At 31.5% G+C, this 12,256-nt stretch overlaps 1 protein-coding gene across 1 annotated transcript; it reads right to left on the minus strand.

The window, feature by feature from the left end:
- Nucleotides 1–7,334: 7,334 nt before the first annotated feature.
- On the minus strand, nt 7,335–7,682 carry LOC140433899 (jerky protein-like). Its single transcript, XM_072521872.1, has one exon. It carries the CDS (start codon nt 7,680–7,682, stop codon nt 7,335–7,337), a length of 348 nt encoding a protein of 115 aa, XP_072377973.1.
- Nucleotides 7,683–12,256: the final 4,574 nt, after the last annotated feature.

Raw genomic sequence — 12,256 nt, forward strand, 5'->3', positions numbered from 1 at the left:
GAAGTTTAAGAAGTATGTTTTGTGTATACCCAATTTTTATAATGTTTAATATTCAGCTACGTGGTTTGCAATATAATTGTTAGTGTTTTTATAAAAAATTAAAAAATATTAAATATTTCAAATAATGAATTGATTGAGGATCATTTGGAGACTCGCAACTTAAAAACTCTAACACTAGACTGAGCTAGAAGGTTACATAAATGGGAGATAATACACCTTAGACAGAAGGTTACACAAACTTTGCTTTATTTAACAACATTGTAAATTAAACAATTTGTACTAATTGTAAAAAAAAATTTAATTTACAAAAAATTTATTCAAAGCTCTTCCATTAATTGTAATATAGGTATAGTCGCCTCGTATTTTGGTGAGACTCTGTAAAAATTATGACAAATCATAATGCGCTATCTTTTATCGGCAGACCTATGGATAAGATATACCAATATTAGCTTATATAACCAATATAGCTTTTATTTAATTTAAAATAAGATATCTACGCTACTGTTACTGTTCGTAGACTATTGGTCACTCTAACATTGTAGCCAATTTGCTAGTAACTTACTCGTTCTTGCTCCCATAAATTTTTTAACGAAATTACGTGCCTATTATACCATTTGTAGAAATAATTTGTAAACTTATTAAATAGACCTAGTTAGGTTTATTGGTGTATATATTGGTTATTTGATAAATATTGGCGAAATATTTTTTTCGGATTTTCTTACCTTTTTTTACCTTTCAACTTTTTATTTCTTTACACGGTTTCCAACTTAATATCTGATTGGAACTTCCCCTTAAATCCATTGTTGTACATTGTAATCTCGTATATTCATAGTTTTTATGCTTTTGTAGATACAAAAAATAAACTAACAAAATAATATTTAGTTCATTTAATTTTTTTAAAGTCACCCAAGTATACACACTTTCACTTTGTTACGTGGGATTTGTATTGTTGTATCTAACATTTACAATAAATATTATTTATAGCAATATACTATACTTTGTCTAAGTAGAAATTTACGCCGTCCACTGTTTACTTATATCTAATAGTCTATAGACTAGGCATAGAGTCATATTTACAATATATGTTCTATATATAAAAATTCGAATAGAAATAAAGCCGTTGTGAAATTTTCCCTTTGAGTGTGCACACAAAAGTGCAGAAAATATGTTTAAGAATTTAATGGAATATGAAATGTGAATGTTGGTAGTGGAACGAGCTAGTACATAAAAAAGAATTATATATTTTTATTTACACGAGAAAACTGAATTTTATAGTTTTGCAGTTTACAGAGATAACAAGTATGTTGTGTAAAGGATACACGGTTAGCTCAATAATTAAAATCTAAAATTGGTTTGCTGTTTACAGTTCGTTTAACAAAAATATATATTATATCTAAAGAGCACAATAAAGAACACAACAAATAGATATAGGCAAAAAGTAGTTGAAAGTTTCGTATAATAGACAACGATGGGGAAAAATGAAATAAATAAGTATATACAGCAGCGGATTTAAATACGAACTACACAGGGTGGTCTTTAAGTAATTGTACAAACAGAAACCGTAGATTCTACACTTTAAAATATTACGATTTAAACCAACTAGCCATAATAAAATGTTGATATTAAGAAAGACACAGGGTGTTAAAGTGGAAATTAAAAATTATATTTTTCGCTATAACTTTTACGTTTGTAAATATTTTTGGACAAAAATTTAAAGTTGAATGCTTTTGAGTAGGATAAATTATAATTTGATACTTACTTTACTGTAACTAATAGAGGGCGCCACATATGCTACATGTGTGACATAAATTTGCGCTTAACTTTTTTGCTCTTTAAGTTAGCTCTATTTGTGTTAAAAAATATTAAAGATACATTATTTCTACAAAGAAAAGCTATACTTGTTCGTAACCTGAAAATTCAATCGTTTTCAAGATGAATGCCTTTTATAAGTCAGCTGCACACTAATTCTTAGTTTGATATTTGTGCGGTAAAGCACTAAATACCTGTAGATAAGCATAATTCATAGTTTATTCTTATTAAAACAATTAAAAGATGATAATGTAACATCACAAAATGCTTTGTTATGGGTGCTAAATGTCTTATTGGAGAAAAGATATTTCATCTTCTTCTTTAGGTGCCGTATTCAGACGTTGGCCGTCATCATGTTTACAATTTCCCTTTGCTATCGCTTCTTAAGTTTCTATAATGGCGTTGTATTAGTTTTGCTCTATTGTAAAATGCTAAAAACCCAAAATATGTGGTTTATGCAAGATGGTACACCACCGCAAGAACACTTATTGTTCATTACGTAAATTGTTTACTCATTTTTATTAGGACAATTAGAAACTAAAGCACAGGTATTGAATAACACATATGTGTCTTGTTTCATAATACTTTTGCTACAAATCTAACCTTAAAGACTCAGCATTTTTACAAAAACATCATCGTTGTCCTAATAACCGCTATTGTTATAAATATAGTAAACACACAGGCAATTTAGTTCAGCATAATATTGGTTCGTTAGTAAATCATAATAGTCCATTTGTTCGAGATGTAATTATAGTTACTCGTAAGCTGTAACGTAATAATCTAAATAAGTAATGTCATCGATAGGTTATTCCGTGTGTATATAAGTAAACAATGAACCAGATACATCACAGTTTACTACATTATTATTTAACTTCTGCGACAAATAAGATGTAGTTCCATAATATACCATAAGATTTGGATATGTATCCAAAAGAATATATTCATCCATTATACATTATAGCCACCACGTAGCCCCGATTTTAATCTGCTTGATTTTGGTGTATGGGGCGCATTAAAACAACTTTTCTATAAGAATTCCATAAACATTCGCAACCAACTATGGGAAGAAATAAATACTGCAGCAGTTTCTTTAGAACCAATGATGCTATTTAATATGAGACGATCTTTTATGGAATATATTGACAAATGAAGTAGTGAAAATGGTGGACATATCGATCACATACTTTGACAAAAAGTTATGTTATTTAGTTTAACTATTTCTTAATTTGGTTTGTAAACAAAATGTTTTGATTATGACTTTAATTTAACATAAAACGTAAAATGTTTGATGTAAAATCCTATCATTCTGTTATTTTGTCAAATCCTATTATTAATTGTCCTGCTGATATATTTATTTTATTTAATATTTCGTTAACTAATAACTGTAGTTAAAGGTATTTTATACCAAAATTCAGAAGTATTAATGTTTTTGTCTATTTTTCCTTCGTTGCCTGGAGTAATTGCCTTAAATTCAGAATTATGCAGCTGGTTTTTAAAATGCGATTATCTCGAAAACTGTTAAGTTTTGAAGTTATTAACAAGTATACCTTTTTTTTGTTAAAATAATGTATCTTTAATATTTTTGATCCCAAATACAGGTAACTTAAAGAGCAAAAAAGTTAAGTGCAAATTTATACCACATATTATGTGACATACGTGGCGCCCTCTATCAGTTACATTAAAGTGTGCATCAAATTATAATTTCTCATATTTAAAAGTACCCAGTTGTAAATTTTTATACATAAATGTTTACAAACATAAAAGTTATAGCGAAAAATAAAATCTTAATTTTGCATTTTAACACCACGTATCTTTCTTAATATCAACATTTTAATAAAGCAATTTGGCTTAAATCGTAATATTTTAAAGTGTAGAATCTACTGTTTCTTTTTGTACAATTACTTAAGGACCACCCTGTATATAGCGATATAAACTATAGAATCATGATGTCTGACAAAACTTGATATTTTTAAAAGAACGGAGAATAACAAAACATTATCTTGACAATAATTAGCACCCATACACAGAGTGGCCGAAAAAAAAGCGAAACAGAGACATTATCAGGAAACAGCGATAACATTTTTGAAAATTCCGTATATTCGATTATTTTACTCTTACCTCTAAGCTAGGGTAAGAATCATAACAACATTTTTAATGGCAATGAGAATCAAATAAGATATCGTTTTAAAGGCCTTCGAAGGCTCTCGCATATTTACGAGATTTACGTCAACGAATTATTGTCATCGAATGGACAATGGCACAAGAGGTGCGTTTTTGAGAAAGGGGAGAATTTGTCGCTACGCACTAGAGTGCATTTGGATGAATTCTGTGCAGTTTTGCACTTAAACATCTTTAAAAAAGCTGTTCAAAATTAAATTTCCTAGAAAATGTCACCTTTTGAAGTCAAAAATAGTTTTTTTTTACAAAAATATATTTAAAAAATGAAGCAAAAAAGGAACATACACGATTTTTCTTTTTTGCGCTATAACTTTTTTCCACGGATTTACAGTATCCCAGTTACCATTTTTCCAAGTTCGCCACTCATACCATTTTTTGGACATTTTCCGTGTTTTTGTTCGCAAATATTGTTCCATAACTTTGTTTTACGCAGTTTTAAGTATATGTACGTAGATGTATATGTACGAAAACCGCATAAAATTCATTCAAACGCACCTTAGTGCATAGGAACAAATTCATCCCTCTCAAAAACGCATCCTCCTAAATGGTAGCACTTCTCGGTTTTTTTTATTTTTGGGGGTTTATTGACAAAAAAAAACAATAAAACTTTTCTAATGTTGTAGTTCTTTTTTAAAGTACATAATCAATAGCCTAGAATATGAGAAAATATTCACAAGAAAATCTTTATCATTGAATAAACCCCTAGAGGTAACCAGTAACCAGCTAAAAAAATTAAATTTCAATTTTTTTTTAATAAATCAAATAAAGTATTTAAAATTAAAGCCAAAAAGTTGTGGTTATTCTTATCTTGGTTTAAGGGTAAAAGGAAAATAATAGAAAATACCGAAAAAATGTGTCTCTCTTCTCATGCAAATATCATACATCATCATCATCACGTAGAGCTATAATCCTGGTTAGGTCTTTGCTGACTGTATAATATTTTTCCATTTGCTTTGTCTTTCACTATTCTTCTGTCAAACGAGAGTGTATTTTTTATAGATTTGATTAGAAATTGTCTCACCATTGCATTCTGGAAAACATAAGTGGTTTTTTGCTGTTGGAAGCTCCTCCGAAACCAGATTTGCAAATTTATTGTTACGAAGCATATCCACGTGCCCTGTTCACCCTAATTGTTGAAATTGTTGGAGCTCTTTAACAATATTATTAACGGTATCTTTCATTATAAGTTATTACATTACTAGTGTATGTGTTCTTGATTTGTAGTCCTATATGTTTTTGACTCCAGATATCCTTGCTATCTGAGTTTATCCAGTGCGTACAAACACTGAATTCCAGCCTGGAATCTGTTTTTTTTTCTCCAGTGATCACATTATCAGCCGTAATTCGTAATGAACGTTTATAATAAATGTTTACAATTTGTTGTTTTATATACATTTTTCTGTATTTTATTTTACTCTAGACGTATATTTCCAGAAGGATATCAGGACCGAAAAAATCTTTGTATAGCAGTCTATATTTTTGTTGCAATTTTGGAGTTAAAACTTTTATGTTCGTCGCTATAAATTATTATGTAAAATTTTAGGTCCTCTTGTAAAATCGCCTACCTAAAATAACTTATGTGTTTCAGATGACTAGAAAATGCATTGTTCCAAAATGCAATTCATACTAACAAAGTCAGTTGACACAAGACGATGGGCCTGTGTTTACATTTACCACACCTAAGGATCCTGCCCCAAAGAAAATATTTTAAATGACTGGATAATAAAGCAGCTGTATGTGGAAATCATTTTATTAAAGATGCAGTTATAAGAAGTCAATCTTACACCTACAACAGTAGAACCTATACCTTGCAAACTGCCGAAATTGGTGGAGGTGCGATTTGTTTTTCCCAATGTGCATACTTGCCCAATCCTCAGGCCAAGTTCCATTGCTCCAGATTAGGTAACACCCGTTATGAAAAATGCCTGCATCTCTCCGATAGCCATAAGCACTTCAACGACAATGTTGCTTTAGGTAATTTTTGTAAGCTTTCTTAGTGCATCAGAAACTTAGTAATTACAATGTATATTACATAAAATAATACCTAATTATACAGGGTGTCCAGAAACTCTTCTGACAAAAGAAGACCGGAGAATATTCAGATAATAGTTCAGATAATAGATATAGTACAACCTCGTTTAACCGGACTAACTGGGACCGGAAGCGATCCGGTAAATCGAAAATCCGGAAGTACAATAAGGTTAATAAAACTAAATGTGAAATGATAACTTACTATTTTTGACACTACATGATTTACACAAGCATTAGTTTTTATTTAGAAAAAAGTCATTGATCTTCTTTTGTTTTAATTTTGTGTGACGTTTTAATGCGGCACGATCTCGTAAACGTTTCACCATCATTAGTTCATCTTGCTGTTGCTCCAAATACGCCATGATGTTGTTCAGCTGTGACGTCGCATCCACGTGTATCATCTCTGGTCGTGCGCTGTCTCCCTCCGCCTCACGCTCGCTGTCGTCTGCTTCCTGAGTAGATGTACACGCTGCAATTATTTCGTCATCTGTCATGACACCATAACCTCCCTCATTGTTGTCTGATAACCAATCGTTGACGTCGTCGATATTAACATCGAAACAACCATCAATTCTTACAAACATGCCTAATAATTCCTTTGCATTAACAGTGGTTTCATCTGATTCACTTGTGGTTTCATCTAATTCACTTGTGTGCGAAGTTGTGTTTGGCCACAATTTTTTCCAAGACTTTTGAAGAGTGATTTTTTTTACATGATCCCAAGCGTCTGCAAGCATGTAGATCACGTCTTTGACGTTTATACGCTTTAACAAATTAATCAGGCTCTGTTCGCCTTCTTCTTCAATAACTTTGCTTAAGAGTTCCCTGCGATAAACACGCTTGACAGTTTGCAAGACACCCTGATCCATGGGTTGCAAAATTGCAGTCACATTTGGTGGGATAAATTTAACTTTAATATCCCCGTTTATGAGATCTTCTACAGGATGAAATGGTGCATTGTCGAGAAACAAAATCGCTTTTTTGGCAGTTTGTTTTGTTTGAGGAATTTTTTCACTTCAGGGACAAAATTCTCAAAAAACCACTGTTTAAAAATAAAGCTTTTTTGATTTTGATACACTGCAGGCAGAGATGCACGATTTACATTTTTAAGTGAACGGAGATTTTTTAACTTCCCAATTATCACTAGTGGAAATTTATGGTTTCCAGAAGCATTGCTACAAGCCATAGCAGTTAACCGATCCTCGCTTTTTTTTTGTAATCCTTGGCTGATTCCTCAACTTTTTAGAAGCCAAAGTTTTGCTCGGTAAAACAGTCCTGTTTCGTCCGCATTGTAAATTTGGTCAGGTGACAGGTTTTCAAACGAATCCCTGGCTAGCTGTAAAACTTGGATCTGGATTTGGTAATTTTTTGTTTAAATTTGCCGCTTTTTCAGACAAAATCAGCCCAGAAAAAGGGACAACACGTTCTCGCTGAGCACTATACCACATAAATAATGTCTCGTCCAACAATTCATTTTTAGCCTTTTTGGTAGTTCCTCTACCCTGTAAACTGTCTTTAGATATCATCTTGAAACAAACGTCTTCAATATTTTTCCGATTATTTTCCAGTCCGACACATGATGTCCTCACGCCGAGCTCTGCAGCAAGTTTATTTAAAGGTTCGCCCCTGTCGATTCGGTTCAACGCATCTAACTTTTTATCCATTGTAAGCACAATTCGTTTCCGTTTCGACGCCATTTCAACGCACACACGCACACGCTAACGCACGAATATCCGATCACAGTGTTACAAAATATACACCGCACAGTACGATAGCAGAACGATGTCTGCCAGTGGCTAGCACGTGACAGACTGACTGACTCTCTATGTGTCTGGGACTCGAGTCGTCCGCCATCACTGTCATTGACAATAGGCGAGGCCTTTGTCCGTGCCCCTTGCCGGTGAAGGGAGATGGGGGTGCGGCGGTCATTGCTCCTCTACTTTCTCTTTCCAGCGTGTTCCTAGACCGTCCGATCACTCAAGGCAACAAATTGGTGACCGGGAAATAACATTACATACATACACACAATTATGAAAATTAATTTTTTTATTTTTTCATTATAATCCGGACATCCGGATGAACGAGGTCCGGATTAACGAGGTTGTACTATAGTTCGAAAATGCTTCCTAAAGGAGCCAGAGATATTTGAAGATGGCGCCTTGTAATTAGTTTTTTTAAATACCCCCAGAACGCTTTTGTTTAAAAAAAAAAAAAAGAAAACTGGTACGATTATTTATTTTTTAGAAGTAAATCGATTTCATCAATTGTGAATTTGTAGTACCAATCATAGGCGTCTGTTTTGGGTAGGTCCACGGTTATTTTAACGCATACCTTTTTTGTCTTTACCTTTTAAGCATTCGTGATACTAGATTATTAAATGTTCAGTTATTCCTGTTCTAAAAGGTACCCCTACTCTAAATTGATAGGATACACCGTTGTCTAGAAAAATCGATTTGAAAATTTTTTGTTAAATTTTTATTTTTTGCAATAGTTGGACGTGACTTGTCAACAGAAGTATAATTACGTTTTTCATTGTCAAATTGTGGTGAGTTCGTGAAGTTTATCTTTTAATTTTTTATATTGTGGCATTTAAATATAATAATTTCAATTCAACAAAAATGGTTTTTACTAATGATGAATACGCTGATTTGCTTTAGTTTATGGCGAAATGAGTTGTAACGCTCGATCAGCACAAAGTAAATAGCCTGACAAATTTTCGAATCGTGATTATGCTTACTCAACATTAACAGCTCTTCATCAACGATTAAGGGAAACAGGTTCAGTGGTCCCAAAAAATAATAAAATAGGGGACGTGATGATGTAACAGCAGCAGATTAAAATGTTATTTAATGGAAGTTGAAAAAAATTCAGGAATTAGCGTTCGAAGAAAAATATCTTACACAACGAAAATCTATATCCTTTTCATTGTACATCGGTACAAGCACTGCTACAAGAAGATTTTCCTGCACGTGAAGATTTTTTTCAGATACATTTTGTTTTTCGATAAAGCTACATTCACAAAAAATGAAATTTTTAATGTGCATAACGCACAGTAAGATTCGTACGATGGTGACAATCCTCGCGTTGTTCAAGAATTTAAGCATTAGCATAAATTAAGCATAAACGTCTGGATAAGAATAGTTACCGATTATCTACTTGGACCTGTGGAATTACCTAGTCGTAAAGTCGTCAAATGGTGCTGATTACTTACATTTCCTGCAAAATGTTTAACATAGTTTCTTAGATCAGGATCAGCGGCCTTTAAACATTCGCCAAACCTTATGGTTTTACATGACGGCTGTCCAGCCTACTTTAGCAGGAATGTACGAGACTTACTTGATAACAACTACGAAGATCACTGGATTGGACAAGACGGTCCAGTTGCTTGCCCAACAAAGTCGCCGGATTCTAATCTTTGCAGTTATTGTATTTGATGATATATACAAGCATTTGTTTTTTCCGTTCCGATACAAAATCGTGAACAATTCTGGCTAAGAACACAAGATGCTTGCAATCAATTTAGAAATAACTTTGGAATTTTTACAAGAAGATGGTGTTCTCTGAGCAAAAGGGCAAATTCAGGCATAGTGAGTAATCATCATCAATATCGAGCACCTTTTGTAACTATCTACTTGTTCTTTTGTGTTAGTTTCGTTTCATCGTAATAAATAGTTTGTTTTTAAAACACTTTAAATAAAATTTTGTGTAAATTTGATTTTTTACTATTTTTCTTAACCTTTTTTTAAAAATTGTATGCCGTATTCATTGAAATAAAAGATGATTTATAAAATTAATGAAGGTATTAATTTTTGATTTAATTTTAATCGATTTTTCTAGAAAACGGTGAATTCTACCGACTTAAGGTAACAGTACCTTCGTACTAGAATACTTGAAAATTAAATAATCTACTATCACCAATGCTTAAAAGTTAAAGACAAAAAGTTATGCGTTAAAATAACCGTTGACCTACAGAAAACGGACGCATATGATCCGTAGTAGAAATTCGCAATTAATGGAATCAATTCAACTCTGAATGATAAATAATCGTACCAGTTTTCGTTGTTCTAACTAGAAGCGTTCTGGAGGTATTAAAAAAAAACTAATTACAAGGCGCCATCTTCAAAGAGCTCTAGCTCCCTTATTAAGCATTTTCGGACTAGGTGAATTGGGTTAAATTGTCTTAAAATTATCTAAGGAATCTTCGGTCGTCATTTTTCAGAAGAGTTTCTGAATACCCAGTATATTGTGTAAATAACTTAAATTCTTAGGTCTCCGAGGATTATTAAGTTAACTATGGGTTCACTATGGGTTTATACTTTTAAACATGTTTTGTTACTTTTTGAGCCTTAAATGTTTTGTTAAATATTCTAGTATATGCCATTTTAGCTTTTGTATTGGTTTTACTTTTTTCTCTTTTATTATTTAATAGAATTATTTGTCCCATTAAAATTCTACTCTACATATTCGTCGACCGTTTGTAGCTCAATGTGGTTATTTTTCCTTCTGCAACTGATTACCTTTTCTAAATTTCATTTTATAACCTAACAATATACTGACTTGGTAATAATTTTTGTTGAGATTTTTGGTAGTATTCTTTATTTTGTTTTTATGTGTTGTTGGAACTTTTGCTGAAAAATAATTTTTCTAGTTAATTCTATGGAGATAAAATTACTGTAACCATCAAACTAATTACCTATAATGTCTAATATTTAAAAAGAAATAATTTTAGACTCAATAAATATGTTCTACATTATTTTTATTTAAAACTATGTCTTGAAAATTTCACAACGACGAAAAGTGTGTTAAAATCATTAAATAGCTTTAGAATAATACTATTTAGTTTATTGCGATAGTTCTCTAAGTCAAAACTCTATTTATTTACAACGATGATATGATAGGATGATTTGTATGAAGAAGATATACATCAAAATAGATGGGTACTTCAATTCCCTAAAATTAAATGTAACATATAAAGATTTATTATAAATAAAAGGCTTAGATTTACGATATATTAATCATAAATTGAACTATGATATTTAAAATTTTATCCTGTAAAATATAACATATTTAGCAAATTTTAAAAATAATAGGTTTTTATTATCTTGAGCTAATTGAAATTAAAAGAATATCATGATATTTTTAAGTCTATCAAGGTCCGCAATCCTAATACTCTCAAGTTTACGGATTTCTTAGTGTTTTAAAAAGAAACAATTTAAAAAAATCATTAATATAAAAAAATCGTCTTTTTATGAGATATATTATTGGATGCTTTAGCTTTTATTTAAAATAAATCTGTATTACTTACATAATTATTTAATAACTTAAATAAAAGTTAATTTCGTGCTTACAGAGTCAATTAAGACTACCTAAGTATCCAATTTAATATAATAGTGTATACTTTTTTGTAATGTAATAGATTTAACTTTATTCAGAAGGAATAGTTCGGAAAAAATCGTAACCTTATCGTATTTTTGTTTATATTGATCATTTTTACGTTATATAACTAGCTAGCCATCATGACAACCACGAAGGAATTAGGGTATATTTAATTAAATATTGTGCTTAATATATAGTGGTACTAATAAACAACAAAAGTGAAGATCTCAAATCATTATTCCAGCATCTAAAACCGCCAATATCGCTCTAGAATATGTACAAAAAGCATGGTTTTAGAAGTCACACTGAGACCAATAAAAAACACATCACTATTACAGGAATTGAAGCAACGGGAATTTAAAAGATTTCTCTACGATAACGACAAATTAGGTGAACTACAAATTGAGCTTACTGGAAGCTATTGGACAATGTTAGGAATAAACTTTTATTCTGACAATACATTCACAGTTTACCTTTAAAGAACAGTATCTTTTGCACTCATTATGTAGAGAAAACACGTTGACATAAAAGTAGACGATTGCATTTCTTCTCATTTTAATCTTCACCATTGTTAAACATGTATTGCGAGCTATTTATTTCACCACATCACCAAATTTTATTTTTATTAATTTTAAGATTTTTTGCTGTAAAAATTGACACTTAGCTGTTTTTTTCTATTTACCATTGTTTTCCTCTTCTTCTTCTTCTTCTTCTTCTTCTTGATGTGCCTATCCGTTACGAATGTTGGCGATCCTCATGGCAATCTTTATCTTATCTGCAGCAGCGCGGAAAAGCTGCCAGATGTTGTATTGAACCAGATTCTGAGGTTCTTTAACCAAGATGTTCTTCTTCTTCCTGGACC

This window comes from Diabrotica undecimpunctata, chromosome 2 (genome assembly GCF_040954645.1).
Source record: "Diabrotica undecimpunctata isolate CICGRU chromosome 2, icDiaUnde3, whole genome shotgun sequence".
NCBI classification, from domain to species: Eukaryota; Metazoa; Arthropoda; class Insecta; order Coleoptera; family Chrysomelidae; genus Diabrotica; species Diabrotica undecimpunctata.